This window comes from Microcaecilia unicolor, chromosome 2, assembly GCF_901765095.1.
Source record: "Microcaecilia unicolor chromosome 2, aMicUni1.1, whole genome shotgun sequence".
Taxonomy (NCBI): domain Eukaryota; kingdom Metazoa; phylum Chordata; class Amphibia; order Gymnophiona; family Siphonopidae; genus Microcaecilia; species Microcaecilia unicolor.
In genome coordinates this window covers 169,702,483-169,729,859 of record NC_044032.1, presented here as the reverse complement: position 1 = coordinate 169,729,859, position 27,377 = coordinate 169,702,483, and the positions used below count along the sequence as shown (strand labels likewise).

The following is a 27,377-nucleotide window of genomic DNA, read 5'->3' as shown; positions in this document are numbered from 1 at the left end:
CTACAAGCATAGCTCACAAAATATCCTGCAAATTGCCTCATGACTGTCTGAGGTATGCTTAACAATTTACATTTATAATTATTTGAATTTTGGAACCACTGGCTTCTAAAACTACAAACATAACTCACATCATAATGGTTTTTTTCATGTTGATAAATTACTTACTATATATACTCTTCTATAAGGTGAGAAATGTAAGTGGAAAAATCTTTTTAAAAAACTGGGGTCATCTTATGGGTAACACCCATAGAAGCTAAGTGATGTAGCAGTAATTTCCCCCCTCCCATCGGACCGCTGTGTGCTTTCAAATCTGAAATCTCTCCCATACCGCTCCAGCCCTGCAGCGCTACTTCACCTGAGGTCTGCCAGACCTCACCCTTGGATCTGTCCTGCCCATGTGGAAACATGAAGTTGAGTCAAAGGGTGCGCTCTTGAGCAGACCTTGGGCAGTATACCGCTGCCAGGCTGGTGCTGTATGGGAGAGATTTCAAGGTAGTTTCATTCTTTCTTTTGTTTATGGCCTCAAATTTTCACACCAATTTGGTCGTTTTTGGTCCCACACCTGCCCTTCATTTACACGTGAAATAAACATATTCAAATATAAATGGTACCCTTTGGTTATCGGGTTGTATATGGTTGAACAAGATCCTTCAGCAGATATGCCAGAACCTTTCTGACTTTCCTTGATATGCTATGATGTATCCCATTTGACCTATTGCTTTGTACACTTTAAGTTATTCTGCTTCCACAAAAACAATGCTTTCTATGTCATATAGCATCTATTTCATTCTCCTATATATACCCTAACAGTCCTCCAATCCTTACTTCAGTGAATACCAAAGTATTTGGTTAGCTTTTCTGCTTTTTCTTCCTTGTTCCCCCACCCACCCTTCATCTTGATCCTCTTTTTATCCTTGGTTTCTTAAGGAACAGGGGCTTATCAGATGGTTGAGTATATCTATGTGTGTGTCCTCCTCCCTGCTAGGTAAAGCTGAACCAAACTTTGTGGAGACATCTGACTGTTCTATTCAAGCAAAAATATCTGATAAAGCTGAGAGGTGAGGAAACTAGCCAAGATGGCAAAGGCTCAAATAGAAGGAAAGTTATCTAAAGAAAAAGCAAAGTGAGATTACTTTTCTTCTTAAGTATGTTAGTGAGAGGAAGAAGAGTGGAAATGGGTTGTATTGAGAAGAGAACTATTGGAAAATATTGCTAAGATAATACAATGACTATATGCTAAAGTAGTGGGTTTTAACCTTTTTTCTGTCATGATACACTTGACAGATGAGGCTCACATGCATCACACTTTTCACAGGGAAACTGTCATCAAGAGGAGGGATGCCCCTGTAATGATGAAGCTGGGAAATGCCCCCCCCAACACACACACACTCACTTTGTCTGAAACACCTACTCAGGTTTTGTGAGCTATGTTTGTAATTTTAGATGCCAGTGTTTCGACAAGGAGACTAAGTTTGCCAGGAGGATTTCCGTACTGCCATTGCATTACAGAGCAAGTTGGACAAATGCCATTATGAAAATGCTAGATGCCAATTCCTGAAGCAGCAAGCGAAACAAGGCTTCTGTTTGATACCCTCTAATGCTGTTTCCATCATTAGCTGCATTGCATAAAAGAGTAAGTTGAGCAGACGCCATTATCCAAGTGTTGGATGTCGATTCTTGAAGCAGCAACTGAAACAATCTCCTTGTTCAACTGCTGGCATCTAAAATTAGTGCAGTGGGCTGAGAACCAAAGGAAGCCACTGCAGCTCTTTGGGATCTTAGGCAAATCACTTAACTTGGATGTGGATATAGCACTGTTCACGGAAGAAAATGTTTATGAACAACTTGAAAATCTGAAGGTGGACAAAGCCATGAGACCGGACGAGATTCATCCCAGTATATTGAGGGAGTTCAGAGAGGTTCTTTCTTCTTGTAACTAGTTCTTATGATGAGATGCTCGAGTTGCTATCTAGCTCAATAAAATCTCCCATCAATACCACTTTCCATTTCAGTCCCATCTTTCTAATCGTCTGAGAGCGTGTTTGGTGTGGGAGATCTGTAGACCACACAAGTATAAGTGGAAGTACCATCTTTATTTTATTTTGTTTATGAGATCCTCTTAAAGATTTGTTTAATAAATCCTTGGAGTCGGGAGAGGTTCCGTAGGATTGGAGAAGAGTGGATGTGGTCCCTCTTACAGAAATGGTGATGGAGAAGAAGCTGGAAACAACATGCTGGTAAGCCTCACTTTGGCTGTTGGAAAAATAATGGAAGCGATGCTAAAGGGAAGGATAGTGAATTTCCTGGAATCCAATGGGTTACAAGATCCGAGAATAGTTTTACCAAAGTTAAATGGTGCCAAACAAATCTGATTGAATTCTTTGACTGGCTGTGCGCAAAATGTAATCTACATAGATTTCAGCAAAGCCATTGACATGGTTCCTCATAGGAGCCTCTTGAATAAACTTGACGGCTGAAGTTAGGACTCTGTGGTGAATTGGATTAGGAACTGATTGACAGACTGATGCTAGAGGATGGTGATTAAAGGAATTCAATTGGAGGAAGGAAATGTGAGTAGTGGAGTACCTCAGGGATCGGTGCTGGGGCCGACTCTGTTCAGTATATTTGTGAGCAACATTGCTAAAGGGTTGGAAGGTAAAGTTTGCCTTTTTGCAGATTATACCAAGATTTGTAACAGAATGAATACCACAGAGGGAGTGGGAAAACATGAAAAAGGATCTGCAAAAGTTAGAAGAATGGTCTAATGTTTGGCAATTAAAATTCAATGCAAAGAAGTGCAGAATGACGAACGTAGGGAGTAGAAATCTAAGGGAGACATATGTGTTAGGTGGTGAGAGGCTGATATACACAAACAGGGAGAGGGGCCTTGGAGTGATAGTATCTGAGGATCTGAAGGCGACGAAACAGTGTGACAAGGTGGTGGCCATAGCCAGAAGGATGCTAGGCTGTATATAAAGAGGCGTAACCCACAGGAGGTGTTGATGCCCCTTTATAAGTCATTGGTGAGTCCCCACTTGGAGTATTGTGTTCAGTTTTGGAGGCCATATCTTGGTAAAGATGTAAGAAGACTTGAAGCGGTCCAGAGGAAGGTCACAAAAATGATATGGGGCTTGCGCCAAAAGACATATGAGAAGAGACTGGAAGTCCGCAATACGTATATCCTAGAGGAGAGGGGGACAAGAGATATGATACAGATGATTAAATACTTGAAAGGTATTAATATAGAAATAAATATTTTCCAGAGAAGGGAAAATGGTAAAACCAGAGTATATAAATTGAGGTTGTGGGGTGGTAGACTTAGGAATAATGTCAGAAAATTGTTTTTCATGGAGAAGGTGGGTGATGCCTGGAATGCCCTCCCAAGGCTGGTGGTGGAGAAAAAAGCGGTGGTGGAATTCAAAAAAGGCATGGGATGAACACAGAGGATCTCTAACTAGAAAATGTATAAAAAGCAAAACTTACAGGGTTGCATATGTTTTATATGTTAAGTGGTGCTTAGATGGCAACTCTGGCTGTAACTTGATTAAACGTAGTATCTATCAAGTTCTCAGAGACTCTGTTGATCTGAGGTATAGGATAAAAAAGTAATTTCAGGTGAAAAATCTTGATTAGACAATTGCCAACGATTTTCTTAAACATAACCAGGGAGAGGCCTGTTTATCAGTGGCTTCTACAAATTTATTGAACATTGGTCATACGTTATTAGTGGTATCGGCCAAATCCTGTTGAACCAAAAACAGAAATGTGACTATAAGGGGGAGGGGGGGTCAAAAAGTCCCAAAAGGATCCCTAAAGAGTTAGGCTGTACTAGTGATATGCCAGTATCAACTGGAAGATGTTCATAAAAAAAATTGTAATATGAAGAATTCTAATAATGCTGGAAACAGGTCTCAGCATACAAAAATCAAAAGTAGATAGGTAAAAAAGGTGAACTTTTGTCTAAAGCAATCATTTTGCCACGATCTTACCAGCACTTTAGCAGCAGCAGCAGCAACATGGTAGTAGCAGAGGTTTGGCTCTGATTGGCCACATCAGGGACCGGGTCGGTGTCTGGGGCGGATGACGTCAGATGCCGGACCCAATTTCACATGACCGCTGCTTGTATTGGACGCTGTGGCGTCAATCCCCACAGCTGTGAGCTTGCCTTCTCTGACCTTCCATTTGTTTGTGCTTTCAGCACAGTGTGTGCTGTCTCTCTCCTTGTGGGTTTGCCTTTAACCCTTTACTTGCTGTATATACTGTTTGAGTCTATGTTAGTTTGCCTTCAATGATCTTCCGTTTATCTGTGCTTCCCGCACAGTGTGTGCTGTCTCTCTCCGTATGGGTTTGCCTTTAACCCTTTACTTGCTGTATCTACTGTTTGGGTCTGTGTGAGTTTGCCTTCACTGATCTTCCGTTTGTCTGTGCTTTCAGCAATGTGAGTGTTATCTCTCTCTCCCCGTGTGGGTTTGCCTTTAACCCTTCATTTGCTGTTTCTACTATTTGGATCTGTGTGTACTGACCTTTATCCTTCTCCCACTACTCCAACCAGAGTTACACCTAATCACACTGACCACCCTTCAACATCTTCTGTCCTTCTGTGACTGTTCTCTTGTGCTTGACTGCTTAAATATTTTAAATTTAAATGCTTTACTTTTTGTCTATTAGATTGTAAGCTCTTTGAGCAGGGACTGTCTTTCTTCTGTGTTTGTACAGCGCTGCGTACACTTTGTAGCGCTCTAGAAATGTTAAATAGTAGTAAATAGTAGTAGTATTGACCTTTCGTTTGTGTGTGTTCAGCGCAGCGTGTGCTGCCTGGCTGCTGCGGGTTCTCCCTCAGCCTTGTACTTTCCTAACGGGACCTTGTTCTGTTCCCTTCTCCTTTCTTCCTGGTTGTTTGGGTTCCAGTTCGGCCTTGTGGCCCATGCACTTGGACTCTGTTACGACTGGGTTCCAGTTTGACCTTGCTGCCCGTATGAGTTTTATCTTTCCTTCCTTGTCATGCTCTCTAGTCTCCCTGTACGTGCTGGGCCTTGTAGCCTTTTATTCTCTTTTGCTAGTGGGAGTTCAGTCTGACTTAGACCTTGGCCTAGGTCCAAGAGCTCACTACCAAATGTAACACACTTTTGTTAGAGTTAACAGCTCACCGGATGTATTAACTTATTCCAACAATATAAGGTGCATGAAACTCTTTACAGTTGATACTTTGCTTCTATTTGGTGTGTGTTCCATTTAAAAGTGTTGGTAATCTTTCAGATATAGGTTTTTTGATTGGTATAGATTGATGACTCTTTTGAGGTATTTTCTAAATTTTGACATATCCCTGTACTTATTATTGATATATGTTGTACAGTACCATCTAGCTTTCAAAGCTTCATATAAAAACTGTACTTCAATATCATCTTAAAATGTTTTTAGAAATTACCAATGGGATTTGAACCAGCCACATCTTGATTATAAGACCAGTGCTCTAACCACTTGGTCACAGCTCCAGTTACTTGGATGTCCCTCCCTTTTGATTATGCCCCTTCAGGTCTCTGTCAGCCAATCACAGCGCATTTAGCTGTCTGTCAGTGGCTGAGAGAGACGTTTTTTTTTTCTCCTCACACTAGATATATACATAATTCTGATTTTAAAAATATTTACAGAAGGCTAATTTTCAAAGAAAAGCAAATTTGGTCTAATTAGTAATAGTATCTGCTTCATACTTTGTAATTATTTTACAGTTTCAGTAATAATCAATGTCTGTATAATAAACTAGATACTGTTGATTTAAAACTTAAGTGACTTGTTATATTTTGTATCTGTTGAAACAAAGCTATTTACCATCTTGCTTTTTATTTAGGAAAGAGTGGCTAGGATTCAACAAATAGAGAAAGACATCATTCGTGTACGGCAGCTATTACAGTCCCAGGCAGCAGAAACAGAGGTTAGTCTGTTTTCATTTTCCTTTTCTTTTTTTAAGGGTGTCATTTACAACTTGGTAGAGAGACTTTAAATGCTTTTTTTAGCACTGTTCTTTTGGACATATGAATCCTCTGTTTGCAGATGATGTAGGTTAGTTTGGTGCAGAGGGATTTCCTATTCAGGTCTTACTCCCAAGGTTCAGGCCACGGTTCTTACTCTGGTTGAGCCCAGAGGGGTTTATTCCTTCAGAGGCCCAAGTCAGAGCCCATGGGTCCATGGTTGGTGAGGCACACTGTCACAGATCCCCACAGAGCTCCTACCAACGGGGGATTATGGATGTATCCTACTTCCCCCACTACTTAGGGCCCATGAGGTGGGGGAGGGGGAGAATTCAGCTTTATTCTCCTATCTAATGATAGGTGAATAAAGTTGTTCAAACTTAAAAAAAAGAAACCTAAAAACTTTGAAGGAAAGAAGCACGGTAGCAGGAAATGGTGGTCAACCTTTTAAGGCAGTGATCAGTCCCATGAATTCTTCATTCAGGTGCTTTTCAGGTCCCAGTGGAGAGGGATGTTGTCAGCCCTTGCCATCAGGCTTGCTGGCCATTCACTGATATTTGGCATGTGGAAGTCGGTGGCTGAGCACTGCCGCCAGCAACATATAGGGTAAGCTCAATTTTGGTTTCTCTGCTCCAGGAGCAGTTCCCTAACAGGGAGCATGGAAAATCCAGGCCCGCTCCCAATATGGCTGGGTCAGCCGGGGTTCTCCCATCCTTGGTGGAATCGTGGCTATTTTGCCTTCTTCCTGCCACAATAGGGGAGCCATGTAGTGTGAATAATACAGCTGAGGGGGAGAGGAAGCAGAAGGGATCCTGGACCATCCGGTTCAGGTAGCAGGGTTTGGGGGGTTTTGGAGTCAGAATGGCTCTTCTTACAGGCCTTGGCTTGGGGGGGCTGCCTCCAAGCATGTGAGCTCAACCTCCGCCAGCCCGCTTTTTCAAGCAACTGCTGTGGCCCTAGACCCAGATTATAATCTCACCTGGGTCCTCGGTGGTGAATACTTAGGGGGTCAGAAGAGGTGGTCTTTGAGAGCTCTTCTCAGGAAGGAGCCTCACCAGAGTCTGGGGACTTCCTGCCAAATATGGAAAAGGATTCCTCAGCTTTAGGCATGAGGAGCTCGGTCAGCTCATCCTTTCAGTGACTGCAACTCTGTTGATCTTGTTAGCAACTGAGGCAGAGTCCTTGGAAGGGAATCCCATCCTGGAGGGTCTCAAGATGCCACCTAAGACTTTCCTGCTTGGTTCTGGACGAGTGGGCGCTGCTGGAGATCATCCTTCGGGGCATAAAGTTCATGGACAGGCTTTAACTGCTTCTGTGTGGGGAGCTTGCAGTTTTTTTCCAGCATCCAGAAGTGGGTGCCCTAGTCAAGGAAGTGACGAAAAGAACAACCATTCTGGTTGAAGGGGGCTTGGCCCTAAATGATGCCTATGACAGGAAGGTAGAACAGCAACAGCTCTTGAAGCAGGTTTTTTCTTCCTTAGTGTTCAGGTTTCCATCTATGGGGGCTATAGTCTCACACCCTCTTGTGTTTAGTACAACAGTTGCTGGAGTTCCCAGAAATGGCGCAATTAGAGTCAGGTGCAGCCTTCCTGGTGAATGTGCTTTGTGGCGAAGTCTTCATTTGTTCTTGGATGGTTGTTTATCAGTGGTAGCCAATAGATGGCAGCAGATGCAGCCTGAAAGGTGCACTTGAGTAAACCGCACTTCAGAGGCCATTTACTATTCAGTGAGGATTTGGAAAAGTTGTCAAAGGACCTGAGTTAGCCCAGGCCACAGTGGCTCCCAAAGGACTGCCAGTGAACACTGACTTGGTCCTCTGGGGGGAGATTTTGCTCAAAGGATGAGGGTCAGCATCACTTCAGCAGGTGCTTCTCAAGTCCATCAATGTCAAAGGCCCAGGAAGGGCCTTTCAGCAGGCTTGGAGGACAAGGGACTCTGAACCCTTATCCTCTTCAGCAGCAGTCAGGTGTCCTCAATTAAATTCAACTCAGCCCCTTGGAGATGCTAGTGGGTGGCAGGCAACACGAGTGGGTTCTCATTATGTCCAATTAGTGGGTCTTGGAGGCGATGCATCGGGGGTATGCCTTGGAGTTTTCTGAACCCATTTCCAATGCTTTTATTGTGTTCCCCTGCTGTTCTGCTGTCAAGTGGGGAGGTCTTTTTGCAGTGGCTACTTCATCTGGAGGCTGTGGAGCCAGTTTCCAGCTGTAAAGCAGTATTAGAATGCTATTGATGGTCTGTCTGAAATGGCAGTATATCATTCTGTTGGTAGTCCTCAAGAAGAGCAGATCCTGTCAGCCAATATTGGAGGGGAGGGAAGGGGAGGCGTAGCCACAGGGGGTGGGCTTTGGGGGGCCTGGGAGAGTGAATTAAGGACCAGGAATAAAGGAAGAGCATGCACAGCTGGGAATGGAGGGCTGCCTGAGAATCCAGAAAATCTAAAACTCTAGACTGATCCAATCTCTGAGCAGTCTGGATTTTTGGACTTCTACTGTAGTAGTTAGTTGAAATATGCTGCAGTGCTTTGCATTTGGGTATAAAGTCAATTTGATAAGTTTACTCTTCTGCTTTAGCATTTGCATATTGGAGAGTTCCAGACTACACCAGTCCTTACACGGGTGATGTCATTGGAAGAATTCAGTGTCTGTACCTCTGTTTTCTGGTAGAAGGTTAGTCTGTACTGTCTAGCAGGACTTAAGGAAAGGAAATTAACAAGTATGAAAAATGTCACCTTAACTGAGATTTAATTTTATACAGTGTTAAATATTTGTATTATGTTTGTGTGTTTTGACATGCCTTATTGGTTTGCTTATTTTATTTAGAATTAACTCATACCTTCTCATTGGTAGCTCAAGGTGAGTTAAGTTCAGATGGAGAAAGGATTTTCTCTATCCTAGAGGGCATCCAATAAGTTTGTATCTGAGGCAACAGAGGGTGGGTGATGTGATTTGGCCAAAGTCAGAAAGCATGTCAGTGGGATTTGAACCATGGCTTCCCTGTTTCTCAGCCTGCTCCTCTAACCACTACATGAGTTCTCCTTTATAAACTTATATAGTATAACCCTTAATCAGATATTTGCCAAAATGGGACATATCAGGTTTTTAGAGCTCTTACGTTTACATTCTTTATGCCTTTATGACTTTGTTTACTTATTAAAATTAATAACACTTAGGAGGTCTTTTATTAAAGTGCAGTAAATATGGCTGCCGAGACTTCCAGCTGTGGCCTCGAGAGACTTGGAGTCTTGCGAGGCCGCCCTTGTAAGTCTCGGCAGCCATTTTAAAGACAATGCGGTAGCGGGAGGGTCAGCGCTGGCAGCGGGCAGGAAAGATGGGGGATCTTTCCTCCCCCGAAGAATTCACTAGACCATCAGGGTGGCTGCCTTTAGGTATGTGATGGGACCTTGCAGCTCGGGGGACAGGGGAAGAGGCCTGGAGTAGGTTGGGTGGGCACCGTAGGGGGGATACTGTAAAAAAAGAAAGTTGTATTTTCAAGCATGCCGGCTTGTGCATACAGATGTACACAGAGGATATAATAAGGGAATAACTTTTCATGGGTAGAGTAATAATTTGTTATATATCGTAATCGGTGTGTCATTTGGAGGGGCTGATTATAGGGGCACCCTAACCCTGTTATATTGCTGCAGAGATTTTTTTTTTCTCCTGGTAAAGGGCTTCTAAAACAGACATCATGTTCAACGTTCAATCTATTTATGTACTTATTTATGGCATTTTATCCCACATTAAACATGAATTAGATTGGAACCTGGGAGCATTAAAAACATTTTTTTTTCTTGGAGAGAGTAATGCATTGCCCCCCCCCCCCCCCCCCAGGCTCTCTTCCCGGGTATAGCTAGCTCTGCAATTTTGGGCGGGGGGGTGCAGAGGTGGACCGGGGAGAGAGCCTGTTGTTAAAAATTTACCAGCACACCACTGGGGGTAATGTTCTATATACCCCATAACAGCGCAGTTAATGAGATCTGTATGTGAGTGTTAGCAGGTGAACAATGCAGAAGCAAGTTCTGGGCAGGAGTTAGCTTATATGGTAGACATGAGCACATAGCACATTAAAATGCATGTTAAGTAGGATATTAGTTATTCTGCCCTGATGCAGTGAAGTTTTAAAAGGAGTACAATGTGAGTACAATTGGAGAAAATTACCACTAGGTCTAGTCTGTAGAAGGGTTATCTCGCCCTCTGCATTGGAGCAGAAATTCTAAAAAAGCCCCCCAGGTCTCCCAGATCCTCCAATCCCCTGATGCCCTCAAAATCATTGCTCTCATCCAAAACAGCAAATGGCCTAAAAGGTACTTGTGGCCTGGATTGACCATTGTTAGAAATAGAGTATAGGGCTAGATGGACCTTTGGTTTGACTCAATAGGATAACTGTTATATTCTTAACCTTGAGAGGGAGCCAAAATGTATTGCTTTAACTTTCAGAAAAAAAAACAACAACCTGCCAACTTCTTATCCTCCATAATATGCTCTAAAACACTAATGCTTATGCAAACATTTTGAAAATGATTGAATTTTTCCACTTATATTGCTCTTCTTGCTTTAAGATGAATCAATATTTCTTGGGCCTGCCTACAACATTCCATTTGGTATGAGTCCAAGTAACATCAGTATAAGGCTGAATGATATTAACAACTTGATTGCATTCTGAATAGAGCTACAGATCATGTGCCAGAATGTCAGTTTTGATAGTAAGAAAAGGAGAGAAGAATTTTTAAAAATCACAAATTAAGAAAAAAATGACTTGGCTCAGATAGGGTTATGTACCTTATACCAGTCATTCTCTATATCCTGGAAAACGTATTTTCATGTACCTTCAAGAGCTGAATTAGCATCTGTACCTTTAAGAATTAAAATATACGGAGACTATAGATAATCTACACCCCCTTGAACTTGCATTTTGCTGTCAATTTATCAAATTTGTATGCTCTTAAATGAGTTTTTTTCTTTCTACTACTCTGTACACCATTCTTGACATTGTTAAGAAAAAAGTATTTCTTTAGAAGACATACACCATAAAACAAAACTAAAATGCAACAATTAGATAAATCTCAGCCCCTCTGAATAAATACTTTATGGAAGCATCTTTGGCACCAACTACAGCTCTGAGGGGGTGAAACTATCAATAAGGGCTACTGTGGGACTTGGAGGTCGGTTCCTACAGGCAATCATGACTTTGTACGCCTCTCCTCAGGCGGCTTTATTGGTGAATGGAATTAAGACGATGGATTTCTTTATTGGTCGGGGAATCAGACAGGGGTGCCCTTTATCGCCACTGTTATTTCTTCTTTCATTGGAACCGCTTTTGTGTGTGATCCGGGCTAGTGAGGAAATTTGTGGGGTGCAGTTTAGAGATCATACACTTAAGGTGTTGGCATATGCAGGTGACTTACTTCAAATACTGGATGACCCACAGCGTTCTCTTTCATGTCTCCTCCAGGTGATTGCAGACTGTCGAGATCTTTCAGGATTTCAACTGAACTTATCTAAATTGGTAGCACTCCCATTGAATTTAGACATTCAACATAACTGGCATGAGCATTTTCCTCTGCAATGGGCCTCTGAGCAAATTAAATATTTAGGGGTTACTATCCCAAATGATTTGTCCAGATTATATGATAGGAATGTATTCCCCCTTTTGGTGGAGACACAACGGATGTTGCAGTTCTGGGGTGCATATCCGCACTCTCTGCTGGAATGTATCTCACTGTTCAACATGATGTTGGCTTTATGTGTTTTAAATGCTACCTTTGTATCTGAAGAAGCGGGAGGAGCGAATGCTGAATAGGGAGATTAAACTTTTCCTTTGGAGGGGGAGGCGCCCCAGACTCACTATGTCGATATTACAGAAGCCCAGGGAGCATGGAGGCTTGGGTCTTCTTAACATGCAGTATTTGACAATATCTTGTTCCATGAGACATATAGGAGATTGGTTAACAGATATGACCTCTTTCAGTGACTTAAATGTTCTCCAGGTCAGCTGGGGTTAGAATCCTGGCAGTGTTGTTCACAACACCTGGTAACTTCAGTATAAGGCTGATGAGTAAGGGATTCCAAAAGCAATCCTGATGCAGACCTCCTGGCTGAAGATCAGCATGATCTTTGGATTAAAGTAAGTTTGCAGGAGATATAAATGGGGTAAAAATCTCTGTGTAGTTGCAAGTCAAGTCTCATGGCACTGGTTCCTAGCCTTGGTTCAAACTAAGCTTGAAGCCCAAAGATGCAGCAGGAAAATGCTGGATAAAAAAATTAGATTATTGTGAATTTGTAATGTCTTGCCTTTGTTTTTCACAATAGGTGAGAAATCAAGTGTTGTAAATAAAATGGCAAGAGTGGTCAAATATTTGGAAACAGCACTTAAATAAATAAATAAAAACACACATTAAAGTTATGCATTAGGACTGCAGAAATTCAGACACCAAATACAGAACTAGTAACCATTAATCAGGGAAGAAACACAGAGATCATTCTCTCTGATGACTACATGATATCCAGTCAGTGTGACAAAGTAGTTTGGGAAAGTTAATAGTATAACTGGGTGCATAAAAAGACAAGAGTAAATAAAATATTTTACAGATTGCTTGTGGAATCCCACCCTGACTACTGCCCAATTCTGGTGGCCACATCTACTGAAGGACATTGATAAGATGGAGGTATTTCAAAGAAACGCTATCAAAATGATGTATGGCAGTGCATAGAAATATTTAAGGAGATAAAGATGCACTCCTGAGAAGAACGGCAAGAAAATAGATATTTAATACAAATATCTGGCAGGCATCTGTAAAGTAGTATTTCCTTTAGAATGAAAAGCTCAAAGACAAGGGGTCCCCCAGTGTGCTTTAGATAGCATTTCAAATAATGTTTCATGGCATCATAATGTGTCTTCAGTGCTATTTTGGCTTCTTTGTTAGTCTTATGTTTTAAGACTCGTATTCTATAGCGTGCTTTTGTGTCTCATGAAGGCTTTTTTCCTTTTGACAATCTTTGTCACATCAGCAGCTCAACAATACTTTAATGTCTCAAATGTTTCTATTGTATCTATTGTTTTGGAAGTCTTCATTAAATTAGTACCTGAAAATGTTTTTATATTAGGGCATACCAGTGTTTGATGGCATAGTCCTTGAGCCTTTTTAATACTGTGTGTCTCGTTATAATTCCCTTAGAATGCTTGGCATTTTGAATCCATTCAGTGTTTCAAGGTGTCTCTAATGAAAAACATAACTATTTTAAGTATCTGTATTGTACCACAAATCTTTGATGTCTAAAGCACTTTGATATTTTTGGACTACTTGTATACCTCAGGAGACCTCATTTTATGGTCCTCTAAAACTTACACTTGTTTCCAAAGAAATTCTGATTTTGGCGGGGGGGGGGGGGGGGGGGGGAGGATGTAGTTTGCTCTGCTCTTTTGAGCTTCCATCTCTGTTGGAACTTGCATTTATTAAACTGCTGTGCCATGAGCCTTCATTTGCACTATCACTTTGATTTTTCCTTAATTTGTAACCTTCCTCTTGGTCCAGTCATTATTTGAGGATCCTCTACCAGAAAACACAGACTGCAGCAACCTCACAACACAAAGTGTGCATTCCACAAATCTTCAACAGACATTACCATTAAGTGATGGCTGTGAACATTGTCCTGGATCATTTCCAGCCCAAGGAGCAGAAGCCAGGACTAAATAAGGTTGCCAGCCATTTGTAAATTTGCACTAAAACCTAACATGTCCATAACATCAGTTTAAAAAAGAATAGAAAAATAAGTCGCTTGTAAAAATTGTGATCCATTGGAATGATTGTGGGTTATAGCACAACCTGTACTAATGACACAGGCAAACTGTGCTGACTCTGAGTTTCTATGCATGCCATTTTAGGACACCACAGTGTATGCCCTGAAATGGAATCTGAGAGATTTCACCACCAGATAGGTTTGTTGTGCCCTCTTTGCCTTCCTATGCAGCAGGAGCTAAACCAGAAGAATGGAGTACAGGATATGCAATAACAGCTGTGTATACAGCATGTGGGTGCAGTTAGAAGGTTTCTGTAAGAGAGGCTGCTTGCTAGCATACCCAACCTATGTTCAGACAAATGTAGAACATGTTTATGGTAGATAAGCCAAAAACGCATAACCACATAAAAGTAAACACGCATTTGATACACACACCTGTGGTATTTCCTACTATTGGACACACATACGTACATTCACTCGTGTATGCTGATCATACCATGACATAAGCCAGAATACTATAAATGTTTTTGAACAGTAAGTTTTTATTGAACTATTTTCAAATACATCCTAAATAGCAGTAGCACATAATACAAAATGCATATAAAAAAAAGGTTAACTAGTATCCTGTGCATGAAGTAGAACCTTCCATCTCAAGGGTGATCTACCCCTCACCCCTAGAACTCCACAATTCCCATTCACGCCCTCCCTGAAAATAGACAAAGTCACAAAACAAACATAGTATAACTATAGGCAAACTTCTGCCAGGAAAACACAAGCAGAATCATTTCCGTCATGCAAACTACCCTCCACTGCTTGGGCCTGTCCTCCTCCCCTCCCACTTCCTCCCCCCCCCCCCCCCCCCCCCCCCCAACTCCTTAACTCCAACCACTCTAGTTATCATGGATGTGTGTGATGAGGCCTCCAAAATACTACCCAGAAAGGAAGAACATAGGAAATATAGGAAATAGTGCTACCCTGGAAATGCTTTAACGACTGCCCAAGAATACAGAGGCTCCTCCCCAACCTCCATGACACCCTATCGAATTATCAAGTTCTGAAGAGACTCCTTGAAACCTCCACCGTGCGCCACTTCTGTTGATATTCATGCCTCTTCCCCTTCTATTCCAAGATTATCTTATCACATAATTTAAGTTTCTGGAGTGCTGTATGCCAGGTGGACACAGTGGGACCCCCCACCTCCTTGCAATCACCATTTTAGCTGCCAGGATCAAGAGGTGGGCAAGACCAGCTGGAATTCCTGCTTCAGGAGAACACTGAGGAATCAGTCCCAGTAAGCAGGCCAATTTATTCTGCACCCTGTCTTCTCCTGTCCATTCCTTAACCTGGACCCAAACTTTGTTCCAATAATCCTGAACCACTGAACAGTCCCACCATAAATGCTCCAATGACCCCCATTGTCCACACTGTCTCCAACAAAGGGCAGAGACTCCCCCCCCCCCCCCCCCCCCCAGCTGTATCTTACTGGGATGGGGTCCAATAGGCTCAGTGTAATATTTGCAATTGTAACTGATTGTATTTGGTAATAGCCATGCATTTTGTTCATACTAATGCATGACCTGCCATTCCTCCTCACCCAAAGGGATCCCCACCCAGGCAGCCCACTTATGCTTGGGTTCCGCCTTCTCAGATAAAGAAATGTGGGATAGCTCTGCATACAGATGAGAGAATAAACCCTTCTGATATACCAGTTTAAACAGCACCGTTTCTACCCCAACTGGGTCATGGAAGAGATTCGCTAAAGCGTCCCGGCTGAGAATGAAGCCCCTGCTCTGAAAAAAAGGGAATTTGGTACCCCAAAAGATCCTGTAGCTGACCATGGGCCACCAGAGTACCCTGAGAAAACAGATCTCTGCAAAATTTCAAATCGACAGCCTCTAATCACCGGCGAAGGGGGAAAAAAGTAAGGTGTGGACCATGGTTGGTAATCTTTTAAGTAGGCTGTACGGGTTAGTGTGTCCCTCCCCCCTCTTGGAACCTGTTTCTCACCCTACTCCAAACATCCTCTAGAGCAGCAAGGAACACATACCTCATGGCTGACAATTCCTCCCTAATCCTATCCTCGGATCCTAATTCCCCTGCTTCAAAGATAAAATAGGGCATTAAGATATCCTTTTCTAAGGGAACACACTGAACCACTGGCTTCTCAAAGTAGTGTTCCCGTAGAGCCTTTATTTATTTATTATTACATTTATACCCCGCACTTTCCCACAGAAGCAGGTACAATACGGCTTACATAATAAACAGAATTACAATTATTAGATTCATTAAGAAGAATATTACGAACTATAATGTAACATAATAATAGAATGCTTGGAGTACTGTGGCCTGATAATATCTCTTCAAATTGGGTACCCCTACTCCTCCCCGTTCCCTAAGATACTGCAAGATTGAGCACCTCACCTTGGGTGTGCCCCATACAAAGGAACGCAACGTTCAGTCCCATTGTTTAAATTGTTTCCTAGATATTTTGAAGGGCAACTTGGCAAACAAAAATAAGAATTTAGGCAGTACCATCATCTTTATAGTCACCACTCGGTCCCACCAAGTCATCCAGGTCCTGTTGAACCTGTTTGGTGAGATGATCATAATTCAGATGGTATAAATCAGAACATGTGTTAGAATAATTCCAAGATAGTGGAATCCCCTGTCCGCAACTTTAAATGGAAAACTAGGAAAATCAGAGGTGGTTATATTAAAAAGTAAGGTCTCTGTCTTATCAATATTGGTTTTGAACCCAGAAATCCTTCTGAAGTGCTTGAGTGCTTCCAACAAATGGGAAGCAACTGCCGAGGTTCAGCATAAAAATAAGACTATCATCTGCATACAGCAGGATCTTATGCTGGTTCCCCCAGACCTTTATAAGCACAATGGCAGGAGTTTGTGTTATACGAGTCGCGGCTGTATCGAACAGCAGGGGAGACATGGGGCACCCCTGTCTGGTGCCTCTCTGAAGTGAGAACTCCGCAGACTGAAGACAATTTACTAAAATATAAAGTGATAATACCCATGTCCCATAATTAGCGCCCAACCCCAGCTGCACCATCACAGTGAACAGGTAGGATCACTCCACCCTATCAAATGCTTTTTCAGCGTCTATGGCCCCTAGCTGCCTACCTCAGACAAAACTTTCCTGCTACAGTCCTTGAGTTTGAGCTTGTCAGACAAGAGTAACCAGCTATTACCCTACCCCTCTTTAACCACCCTACCCCTGTCCTATTGAAATTCTAGTTCATTCCCCCCCCCCCCCCCCCCCCACCCCTCCCCGTCTTTATTTCCGTTTTCTATTTTCTCTCTTTTTTCCTCTGCCAGCCATTAGAATGCAAGCCACCCAGACATAATCCATGATGGGCGGGGTAGTAAGTATTGAATAAACTTGAAACTTGATGTCATCCAACTTGTTCGCCAACACCTTGGCAAAGAGTTTCATGTCATTATTTAGTAAAGCTATAGGCTGGTAGCTAGCACATTTTGAGGGATCTTCCCTGACTTGAGTAGGACCACATTAGCCTTTTACAATTGAGCCTGGTAGGGGAGCCCCATCTAGCACCTCAGCAAAAAGCCTAGTAAGCAGAGGGGAATCATCTGGGTTTGTAGTACTCTATAAGGAACCCATCTTCCCCGGGTGACTTGCCACAAGGCAAGCGGGGTAATGACCTTTCTAACCTCCTCTAATGTAATGAGAGAGTTCAGCAGAGCAGAGTCTTCCTCGTTAAGCTTAGGCAGTCCTAATCCCCCAAGATAGTCCTGAATATCTGCTGCTGACCCCGTAAGTTCAGAGGAATACAGTTTCTGATAGAACATCCTAAATTCTTGGACAATCTCCTCATGGGTGAATTTGCTATCTCCCATCTCGGACATAATTTTAGTGATCCATTTCTCACCTTGTCATTTCTTTAGATTTTTCTCATCCAATTGCCACCCTCCAAAAAATCCCTCCTAGTACGGCGCAACAGATATTCTACGCGACCTATGACCAATTCAGCAAGTTGGTCCTTCAACATTTTAATTCTAGTAAGCACTTTTGGGGATGGGTGTCTTTCATGTACCTTTTGCAACTTGGACAGTTGTTTCTCCAAGCCCTGCTTCTTTCCATTTTGTACCTTTTTGATCCTGGAGCATCCTGTATAGGAATGCCCCTCATGTAGGCCTTCCCCACATCCCAGACCATACTCATAGCCACCTCCCCCGTGTCAATAAAGGACACAGATTCCTTCCACTTTTCCAGAAGTAGTCTCTGGTTAGATGGTTTACTCAGTATGCCCACATTAGCTCTCTAGATCCCCCCGACCCCCACCTTGTCCTTGAATAAAGAGCACCTTCCTAGTAACTGGAGTATGATCTGAAATGCAAATATGGCTCCCTCCAAGAGCTAATTAGTTGTTTATCCACCCAAAAATAATCCAGAATGGAGTAGTAACCATGCCTTCCCGAGTAACAATTTAATTGTTTATCTAATGGATTAAAGGTCCTCCACACATCCTCTAGAGAGCTCACCAAGAGCCCCTTCCTAAGTGTATTGCTGTCTCTTATCTCCACCCTACTTCTACATTTGGTTCTATTCTCCAAACGCTATATTCATATCACCCCTATAATCAGATCTCCCTTCCTCACTATTTGAATATGTTTGAACAGATCAGAAAAATGGTCCCTTGAAGGCCTTTCAGCACATACACATTAAGCAGGGTAAATGCCCACTTATGAATCCTCCCTGAAACCAAACTTATTGTCCCTGAGTATCCCTCCCCAAGCCATATTCAGTGAAAGGTACATATTTGCCAATCAATATTTATTTATTTATTAGGATTTATTCGCTGCCTTTTTGAAGGAATTCACTCAAGGTAGTGTACAGTAAGAATAGATTAAATATGAGCAATAGGCAATTACAGCATTAAAAATATTCAAATAACAATACAAAGTATTGCATAATATACTTCTTACAATGTCAGCACAATACATAATAGAACATTTTAATTGATAGTGAAGGGTAAAGCAAAGATGTAACATATAGATAGGTAAGAGAGTAAGAAGAGTTAGAAAGTAAAGTGACTGATTTAAAGAAAGTTGCAGACGAGGTCAAGAGAGATGGTTAAATATTAGCTAGGGTAGGAGTGGATAAACATGTCCTGCTGCAGTATATGCAGCCCGAGTCACTCCTTGTGTGTGTGAGTGAGACTAACAAGTTAGTTATTTCTTCCATTGAAGGCCTGGTTGAAGAGCCAAGCTTTCACCTGCTTCCTGAAGTAGAGATAGTCTTGTGTTACGTGGAACTTTCCAGGCAGTGCATTCCAGAGTGTGGGGACTACTCCGGAGAATGCTCATTTGCAGGTATCACATCGTGTAATGTCTTTTGGAGAGAGTGTGGTTAGGACCAATAGGACCACTCCTCAAGACTCCGACCCCCCCCCCCCCTCCCCTGGACAAGAAATACAGGTGGTTCCAATATTCCCAAGCTTCTGCATCTTGATAGTCTAATTTGAGCTCCTGTAACAGGGCAGTGTCTACCTGGAGATCCTTCATATGCTTAACAAGCCTCTTCCGTTTAATGGGGTGGTTGGTTGACACCCCCCCCCCAGTTCCAGGTTGCTTACTTGACCCCTCCTCTAGCCATCACATATCCTGAAGTACTTAAACTCACCCCCACCCATCCCATGCATACCCCCACCCGAACCCGTCTTCCCAGCCTCTGCAGGAGGGCAAATCTCTCCCCCATTCTCACCAATGGACTTCCCCTACCTCCCACCCCCTCCCCTCCCTTCCCTTCCCTTCCCATTAGTGCACACCACTCACACAAATGCACTCACCCAACATTGCCATCAGTCTGCCAACCACTCTCACATTAGTACAGCACTCTTATTCATACTCAGTCCCATCTCCAGAGCCTCCGTTCATGTCCAGCCCCCTCGGAGACAGGTGAAGTTGCAAATGCCCCTGAAACTTCAGATGCAAAAGCTAATGCGTTGGCAGTCTACGGGCGCCATTTCTGATGTGCCTGCCTCTGGAGGTTCTTCACTGGGAGAACGCGAACAGCAGACTCCGGCTCCTCGTCACCCATTGCTCTGCTTTGCTGCAATTCCGATGACATTGTATAATCCAACACCAAATCCACTTTCCAGGGCTTGGGCTTTCCAGGCTTTAAAGCGCTCTTTTTTTATCGCCACTGTACTAATAAGGACACTTATTTATGTCTCAAAGAGAACTTCAAACCTTTCTCTTTTTTGATGGGGGAGGAGCCATCCTGTTTAGTATAGCTCTGTGTTTCGTTAAAACTTTCAATCTCCTTTACCAAATCAAAAAATCTCTTTCCACCGTTCTGAAAGATCACCAACTTGGCTGGGTGCCACACTCCGGCCTGTACTCCACGTTCAACCAGAGATTGCTTATATGGCCATAATTCTGTCTGGCACCTGATAGCTTCTGCACTGAACCTCCCAGTTCTCATATTTACAGGTCTTCTGTTTCTGCACTGTCTGCAAGATGTAGTCGACCTCTGGGTATCTCAAAAGTTTTATAATAAATGCCCGCAGCAGAGAATTCACGTCAGGCTTAGGGCGCAGCTCTCTGAGTGTGTTCCACCTCAAATGCAGTCCTTAATATAGATCCCAATCCTCACTCTGTCGCTTCCTACTTCCCCCCATTTCCCCCTCTATCCCTCCTCCCCACCCAAATATTCTTCCAGTCCAAATGAGGTATCACTTCTAATTTATGGACAATTTAAAATTCTGCTACAAGCTATGGGTGTAAGAGTGGTCCATAAAGGTTCCCAAATCTTGCAAAAATGTTCTCCTCTCAATGGAAGTGATATCTGTAATTCCATATTTCTCCATGATGAGTAGCTATATCATTTGAGTGAGTCATAATGCCAAAGAAGGCGGTTCATCTCTAAGCCACAGGATAGCTTTTCCAAAAAAAAAAAAAATCTTTGAATCCCTTTGGGATAGGATATGCTATTTTACAGAGATAAAACAGTTGGTAGTACTTCGACTTTGTTTCCATTGCTTACTAATAAAATCCAACAAATGAGTCCAAAACTACTTCACTTGCAGACAGAACCAAAATCATATGTCCTAACTTTGCTCCCTCTGCTTTACAGTTAGGATGTTGATCTTGTCTTTGAAGTGTCACTTTAAAGGCTTTATATAGTGAAATGTAGAGATGCATCAAGAATTTATGTTGTAATTCCCACAAAACCATGTTTTCGACCACTCTCCACCCATATTTCAGACATTCTCATATATGATCTGTTGCAAGTTGAATACTCAAGTCCTTTGACCACCATAATACGAGCTTACCAAAGTCCACTTCCTCCCCCGCTTCATGCAGTGCCACATGATGATATTTAAAGGCACTTTAAACTGCGATCCAAATGTGTAAGCAGTTGTAAGAGCTTCCTGCACTTCCTCCATTAACTGTTCTCTGGGAAGTTCTGATGCAGAATGCTTAAGTTGCATATAAGCAAAGGTGTCATTAGTCAGCAAAGACAATTCTCTCTGAAATTCCTAAACTGTCTTCAGAGAACCATCTTTATTAAGCACATGATACAGATAGTGATTGCCCTGCCATCCCATTCTTGAAATGTCCTATTATCCCTCCCTGGCAAAAAGGCTAGATTGTTTCCAATGGGTATAAATGGCGTTACATGAGGAAATAATGTATAATGTTTACAGACACATCGCCATGCCTCACATAACGGCTGTAGCCAGGGGTGTGCTGGTAAATTTTTAACAACAGGCTCTTTCTTCGGACGTAGCCAGCTCTGCAGTTGGAAGGGCCGGGGGGGAGCAACACTTGCCTCTCTCTCCTCTCTCCCTTCGTGCGGGCATGCTAGGCATACCTTTGCTGGCAGCCAATAAATGGACTGCCACCACTCCCAACGTCTTGCTCTGAGCAGCATGCTGAAACTTCTCACACATGCTGAAGAAGTCCCAGCCTGCTGCTCAGAGCTGGAAGCAAGGAGTGGGGAGCAGCAGCAGTCTATTTACTTGGCTGGCAGGGCTCAGCATCCCCACCAGCAAAGTAAAAGAGAATTCAGCAGGGGGCCCGAGCCCACATTTTGGGAGCCAGTTGTTAAAGTAGCCATGGAGGGCCCTACTTTAACAACCGGCTCTCAAAATTCTTAAAAACTTAACAACCGGCTCTTGCGAGCCTGTAAGAGCCTGCTCCAGCACACCACTGGCTGTAGCAACAAATAATCTTTTACCACCTACAGTGTACCTGGGGGAGCATGCAATATCATACTAAAATGACACTGAGCAAGCAAGTCGGTTTCTAATAAAATAACAGAAAAATCCCCCATTCTCCTGAACCTGTCATTTATCTGACTCACATAGATATCATCAGATATCTAATATTAAGTATCCCTACCCCCCTCCAATCTTTTGGCTTCAACACTTGACTTCAGGCAATCTATGTCGCTGTCCCTTCCACAGATATTTCTGAAGCCACCTCTTAAAGTTTCAATTCATCACAAGTCTTTAAATAAAGAGGGAGCATCTGAAAGACATAACAACATAGGCACAATCATCGTGTTATACAAATGCACCCTCCCCATCATAGACACTGGAAGTGTTTGCCACAATGCCAACTTGTGCTGAGTGTCTCTCAACAGTGGAGTTAAATTAAAAGCATATAACTTAGATCAGGAGGTATGAAGATGCCCAAATATTTAAGAGAGCCCTCCGCCCAGCTAAAAGGAAAAGAACCTCTCCAATTAATTTTAATACTAGATATAACTGAGAGAGCCTTGGGCTTCTGAAAGTTTAAATGACACCCCAGTTGCCTTACATATTCATCTAACACTTGTACCAATGGAGGAAGTGAGGGTTAGACAACACAATCAACAAATCGTCAGCAAAAGCTAATTCAATAATCTGTGTGGTCTCCAGAGAAACCCCCTCCACATCCGTAGCTGCTTGTATGTTAAACATTAAAGGCTGTAATGAAATTAAAAACAATAAAGGCAAGAGTTGAGAACCTTGCCAAGTACCCCCCTGAAAATGTCAGTACGTATTCCATTCACTAATAAAAAGGCAGTCGGTGAATTGTATGGAGTTTTGATGGCCTCTAAAATACCAGCCCAAAATACCCACATACATCAGTGTTAAAAACAAGTAGGGTGCCGTAACGTATCGAATGCCTTCAACAAGAGCTGTTTGGATCCTCTGGGCACTAAAATCTGATTATGCATGTGGTGCATGCCACCTGTTGTAGAATTGATTTATTTTGGAAGTTGTAAACAAGAGAAAAAAAGGAACAAAGAAATCATGCAGCAACTCTAGGTACACAAATACAACTCAGCATGTATCAAGATAAACCTTCCAATTAGCCACCCTGGAGAGAAGGAAAATAAAACTCTCACATGCATAATGAATTATGGGGACTAAAAGATATATTAGACATTGTTTAGTACACATGCAAACATTTTCTGTTATACACTCAACCCTCGATTTAGTGGACTAATGGGAGGGGGAGGAAATGTCTGTTAAATGAAATTGTCCATTAAATCAAAATGTCCAAAAAATATATTAGATTTTATATATTTTGATGAAGTGCAATACAATCAGTTTTCATATTAAAACCCACAAACTTAGCTGTTTGAGAGAAAATTGCATATCATGCATTAAGAAGTATATACTGTACATATTTATTTATTTATTTTATTTATTTGTTACATTTGTATCCCACATTTTCCCACCTGTTTGCAGGCTCAATGTGGCTTACATTGTACCGTGAAGGCATTCGCCAGCTCCGGTAGAGAAACAAATACAAAATGATGATGTGGTCGAATGAGGTTCATTTGTTATAGACACATTAGAGAATCATAGAGAGGAAGAGTTAGGTCCATCTCCTGGACTCCAAATCAATATTTCTTAGCGTCCCTCCGGACCGGACCAGGATTGGACTGTTGGGTTGTGTCCGCCTACCAGCAGGTGGAGATTGAGAAAAACTCTGACTCTAGAGAGCCAATAGGAGCCCTGGCCAGCAACACTTGTATTTCTGGGGGTGGGGCTATGAGTTATAGATTAGTGTTACATTAACAGGAGTTTGTGTCTCTATCTGATTGGTTTAATTGACATGCGTTCAGTTATGTGCCACTCTAGAATGTCTTAACTAGAGGTTGCTATGTGAATCATTACCTTTCCTTCTTGCAAATCTTTCTTTCCTTACAAAGATACAAGCCACAGATTGATGCTCAGAGAAGCCAAATTCATCATATAGCTTTGGTTAACGAACGTACTCATTTGTTAAATAAGTTGGCTCTTTATAACAAATTGTGGAGGCCATGCTGGTCCTACTTCTATTGGCAGTGCTTGAAGGACTTTTTGATATATGGTCACCAGATAATTGCTCTCATATGTATTTTACAATCTTAATATTTAGTACCTTGCAATCTGCTAAATAATGTTTAATTGTAATAAGGTGAAGAATTTATTTGTGATCTAATTTTAAAGTTCCTAGTGACCATTAATTTACATATTTATTAGGCCAGAAGTGGGCAACCTTTATGCACAGTGGGCCACACAGAGCTCCATAGACCACCTGTGATAAGTAAAAATTTAACTATGAATGATAGAAACTAATTGTTAATTTGGTTGTTCTGAAAATATTTACAAAATACAGTATTTAAAATCATTGAAACTGATTAATGATGTCAGTGCATAGTTTCTATGGTTTTGTGGGCTACATAAAATTCAATGGAGGGCTGTAGGTTGCCTACCCCTGTATTAGGCAGAAATAGTGCTCCATGTCTCTGACTTCCTGATTTTCAAAGACTTTTTTTTACTTGATCTTCTGTCTGGAAAGATAGGAAAAAAGTGAGGATTTGTTTTGCAAAATGTTTATGAAGACTAAACCAGAGATTTAATGGGTATGTTGGGCCCTTGAAGAAATGCTTATTCTCCTTTCCCCTTATGATCAGAAATTGGGAGCTTGGGGGGTATTATTGACTCAGGACCTACTACTGTAGATGTACAGTTAGACAAGACAGTGAGAAAATTTCTGGTGAAAATAAGAAATTTATTTATTTATTTGTTACATTTGTATCCCACGTTTTCCCACCTATTTGCAGGCTCAGTGTGGCTTGCATAGTACCGTAGTGGCGTTCGCCAGTTCCGGAACGAACAAATACAGGTGCTATTGTAGTAGAATAGGTTCATGTAAGGTAGGTATATTAGGGAACTTAGGAAGGAAGAGGGAAGTTGGGGTGTGTCCATTACGATTTTTGGTTTTGTTGTGTTGCAGGTGCTCAGGCTTTTATGTTGGGTCAGTGGGATATTCCTTTCTGAACAGGTTTGTTTTTAGTTCTTTCCAGAAATTTGGGTGGTCGTATGTAGATTTTACTTGTGTTCCATAGTTGTGCGCTTAAATAGGAAAAGCTGGATGCATACATTAATTTGTATTTGAGTCCTTTGCTGCTTGGGTAATGAAGATTTAGGTATGTTCGTGCTGAGCTTGTTGCGTTTCTGGTTGGCAGGTTTATGAGGTCTGTCATGTATCCGGGGGCTTCGCCGTAGATAATTTTATGAACCAGGGTGCAGATTTTAAAAGCAATACGTTCTTTGATTGGGAGCCAATGCAGTTTTTCTCGGAGGGGTTTGGCACTTTCAAAACGTGTTTTTCCAAATATAAGCCTGGCTGCTGTGTTTTGAGCGGTCTGAAGTTTCTTTATAATTTGTTCTTTGCAGCCCGCATAGATTCCGTTGCAGTAGTCTACATGGCTCAGTACCATTGATTGTATCAAGTTGCGGAATATTTCCCTCGGGAAGAATGGTTTCACACATTTAAGTTTCCACATTGAGTGAAACATTTTCTTTATGGTAGATTTCGCTTGGTTCTCTAGTGAGAGGTTCCAGTTCATTATTACTCTGAGAATTTTCAGGCTGACTGCAATAGGAAGGGTATAACTTGGGGTATTTATGTTTGTGGGATTGTATGTGTTGTATTGGGATGAGATGATGAGACTGTGTGTTTTTTCTGTGTTGAGTTTTAATCGGAATGCGTAAAGAATGGTAAAGCTTTTACAACTGGTATTGAATGCAGCATATTTTAGGAGAGTGGTACAGGCTATAGTGCTACCCCATTTGGATTATTGTAATTAAATTTACAGGGGGATTTGAAAAAAGTGATGAATAGGGGTTCTGGATTTGATAAACTGCCTTTCTGTGGTACAACCAAAGTGGTTTGCGTATATTATATGCAGGTACTCTCTCTGTCCCTAGTGGGCTCACAATCTAAGTTTTGTATCTGCAAATTGTCCATAATGCAATAATGCAGAAGATCTCATAGAGGAGAAGGTAGGAAAGGGCCACACCTATACTAGATGATCTATGCTGATGATGTGCTACTTATGCCTATTGAGCCAGATCTACCTACAGCTCTGCGTAAACTGTCTGCCTGCCTAACCGCAACTCAGGAATGGGCAAACAACATCAAACTCTGCCTGAACCCAAGTAAAACAGAGATTCTTTGGGTACCTAACACAAGTGGACAAATACCTAACTTCAATATGTTTTGGGAAGTATGAACTCCCACTAAAATCACAATTCAGGAATCTTGAGATACTGCTAAACTCATCACTCACTCTGATCCCGCAAATTCAAGCAACCTTTAAAAATGTCTCCATCACCTATGGCAGCTACAAAATCTCTCTTCATACATTGGAAAGTCAAGTCTGACCATAGTGGTCCATGCCATGATAACATCACAACTAGACTATTGTAATGTCCTGTACACTGGTCAAACCAAAAAGAGTTTGTAGCTGCTCCAACTAATTCAGAATGCTGCAGCACGACTGATAGAAAGCTGCAAACGGTGTGACCACATCACACCCTTCCTGCAAAAACTACACTGGCTACCAGTACCTTACAGGGCTAAATTTAAAACTCTGTTTATTTTTCAAGGCCCTCAGACAAAATGGGCCAGAGTACTTAAAGAATAAGTTAGCCCTTTCCACACCTTTGAGACCTCTAAGGTCCTCTCAAGGATCATCACTATCCAGGGCTGGTCTTAGCAAGTGCGGGGCCCTATGCAGAACAATTAGGGCCCCATCCTAGCCCTGCCTACCCTAGCTCCGCCCCCACCCTAGCTCCACCCCATTGATAAGATTATTCCATTTTTAGAACATTTTTTTTATTTATGAAATTTCAAATAAAGACAAATGAAGCTAAACTTGTACAAAAAAAAATGATTGAAATAATAAGCACAATGCTATCATGAAACCTCCCCTCCCTAGAAATTATTCAGTTCAAGTCCACTACAATTAGTAGCGGGCCCAAGCCAGGGGTGGATGCCGCGCCAGTGGTGGTGGGAGTGGAGTGGCTGAGCCGCAGGAATGGGGATCATCTCAGGCGACTAAGGCGAGCAGCGGCGGAGGTCGGAGAGGAGGCACGAGCGAGGCAGTGTTGAGGCGCTGCGCGGGGCCCCCTTAGGCATGGGGCCCTATGCGGTCGCCTTGGTCGCCTCTGCCTAAGACCGGCCCTGTCACTATCTGTCCCCTCTTCAAAAGAAATTGTATGATGCGATACCCGCAGTGACCCTTCTTATGAGTAGCCCCCACACTCTAGAATTAACTCCTAGAGGGGCTATATATAACTTGAGACTACTTCTACTTCATGAAGCAGGTAAAAGCCTGGTTCTTCGCCCAAGCCTTTAATAC

The 27,377-nt window shown here is 42.3% G+C and overlaps 1 protein-coding gene across 3 annotated transcripts in view; it reads left to right on the top strand.

The window, feature by feature from the left end:
* Positions 1 to 27,377, top strand: part of LOC115463193 (adenomatous polyposis coli protein-like) — a 343,184-nt gene that overhangs the window by 195,002 nt on the left and 120,805 nt on the right. For all 3 annotated transcript variants that reach the window (XM_030193482.1, XM_030193484.1, XM_030193483.1), the window contains one exon: positions 5,846 to 5,929. In XM_030193482.1, the coding sequence (XP_030049342.1) occupies positions 5,846 to 5,929 (84 nt within the window). The remainder of the gene's footprint in view (positions 1 to 5,845; positions 5,930 to 27,377) is intronic.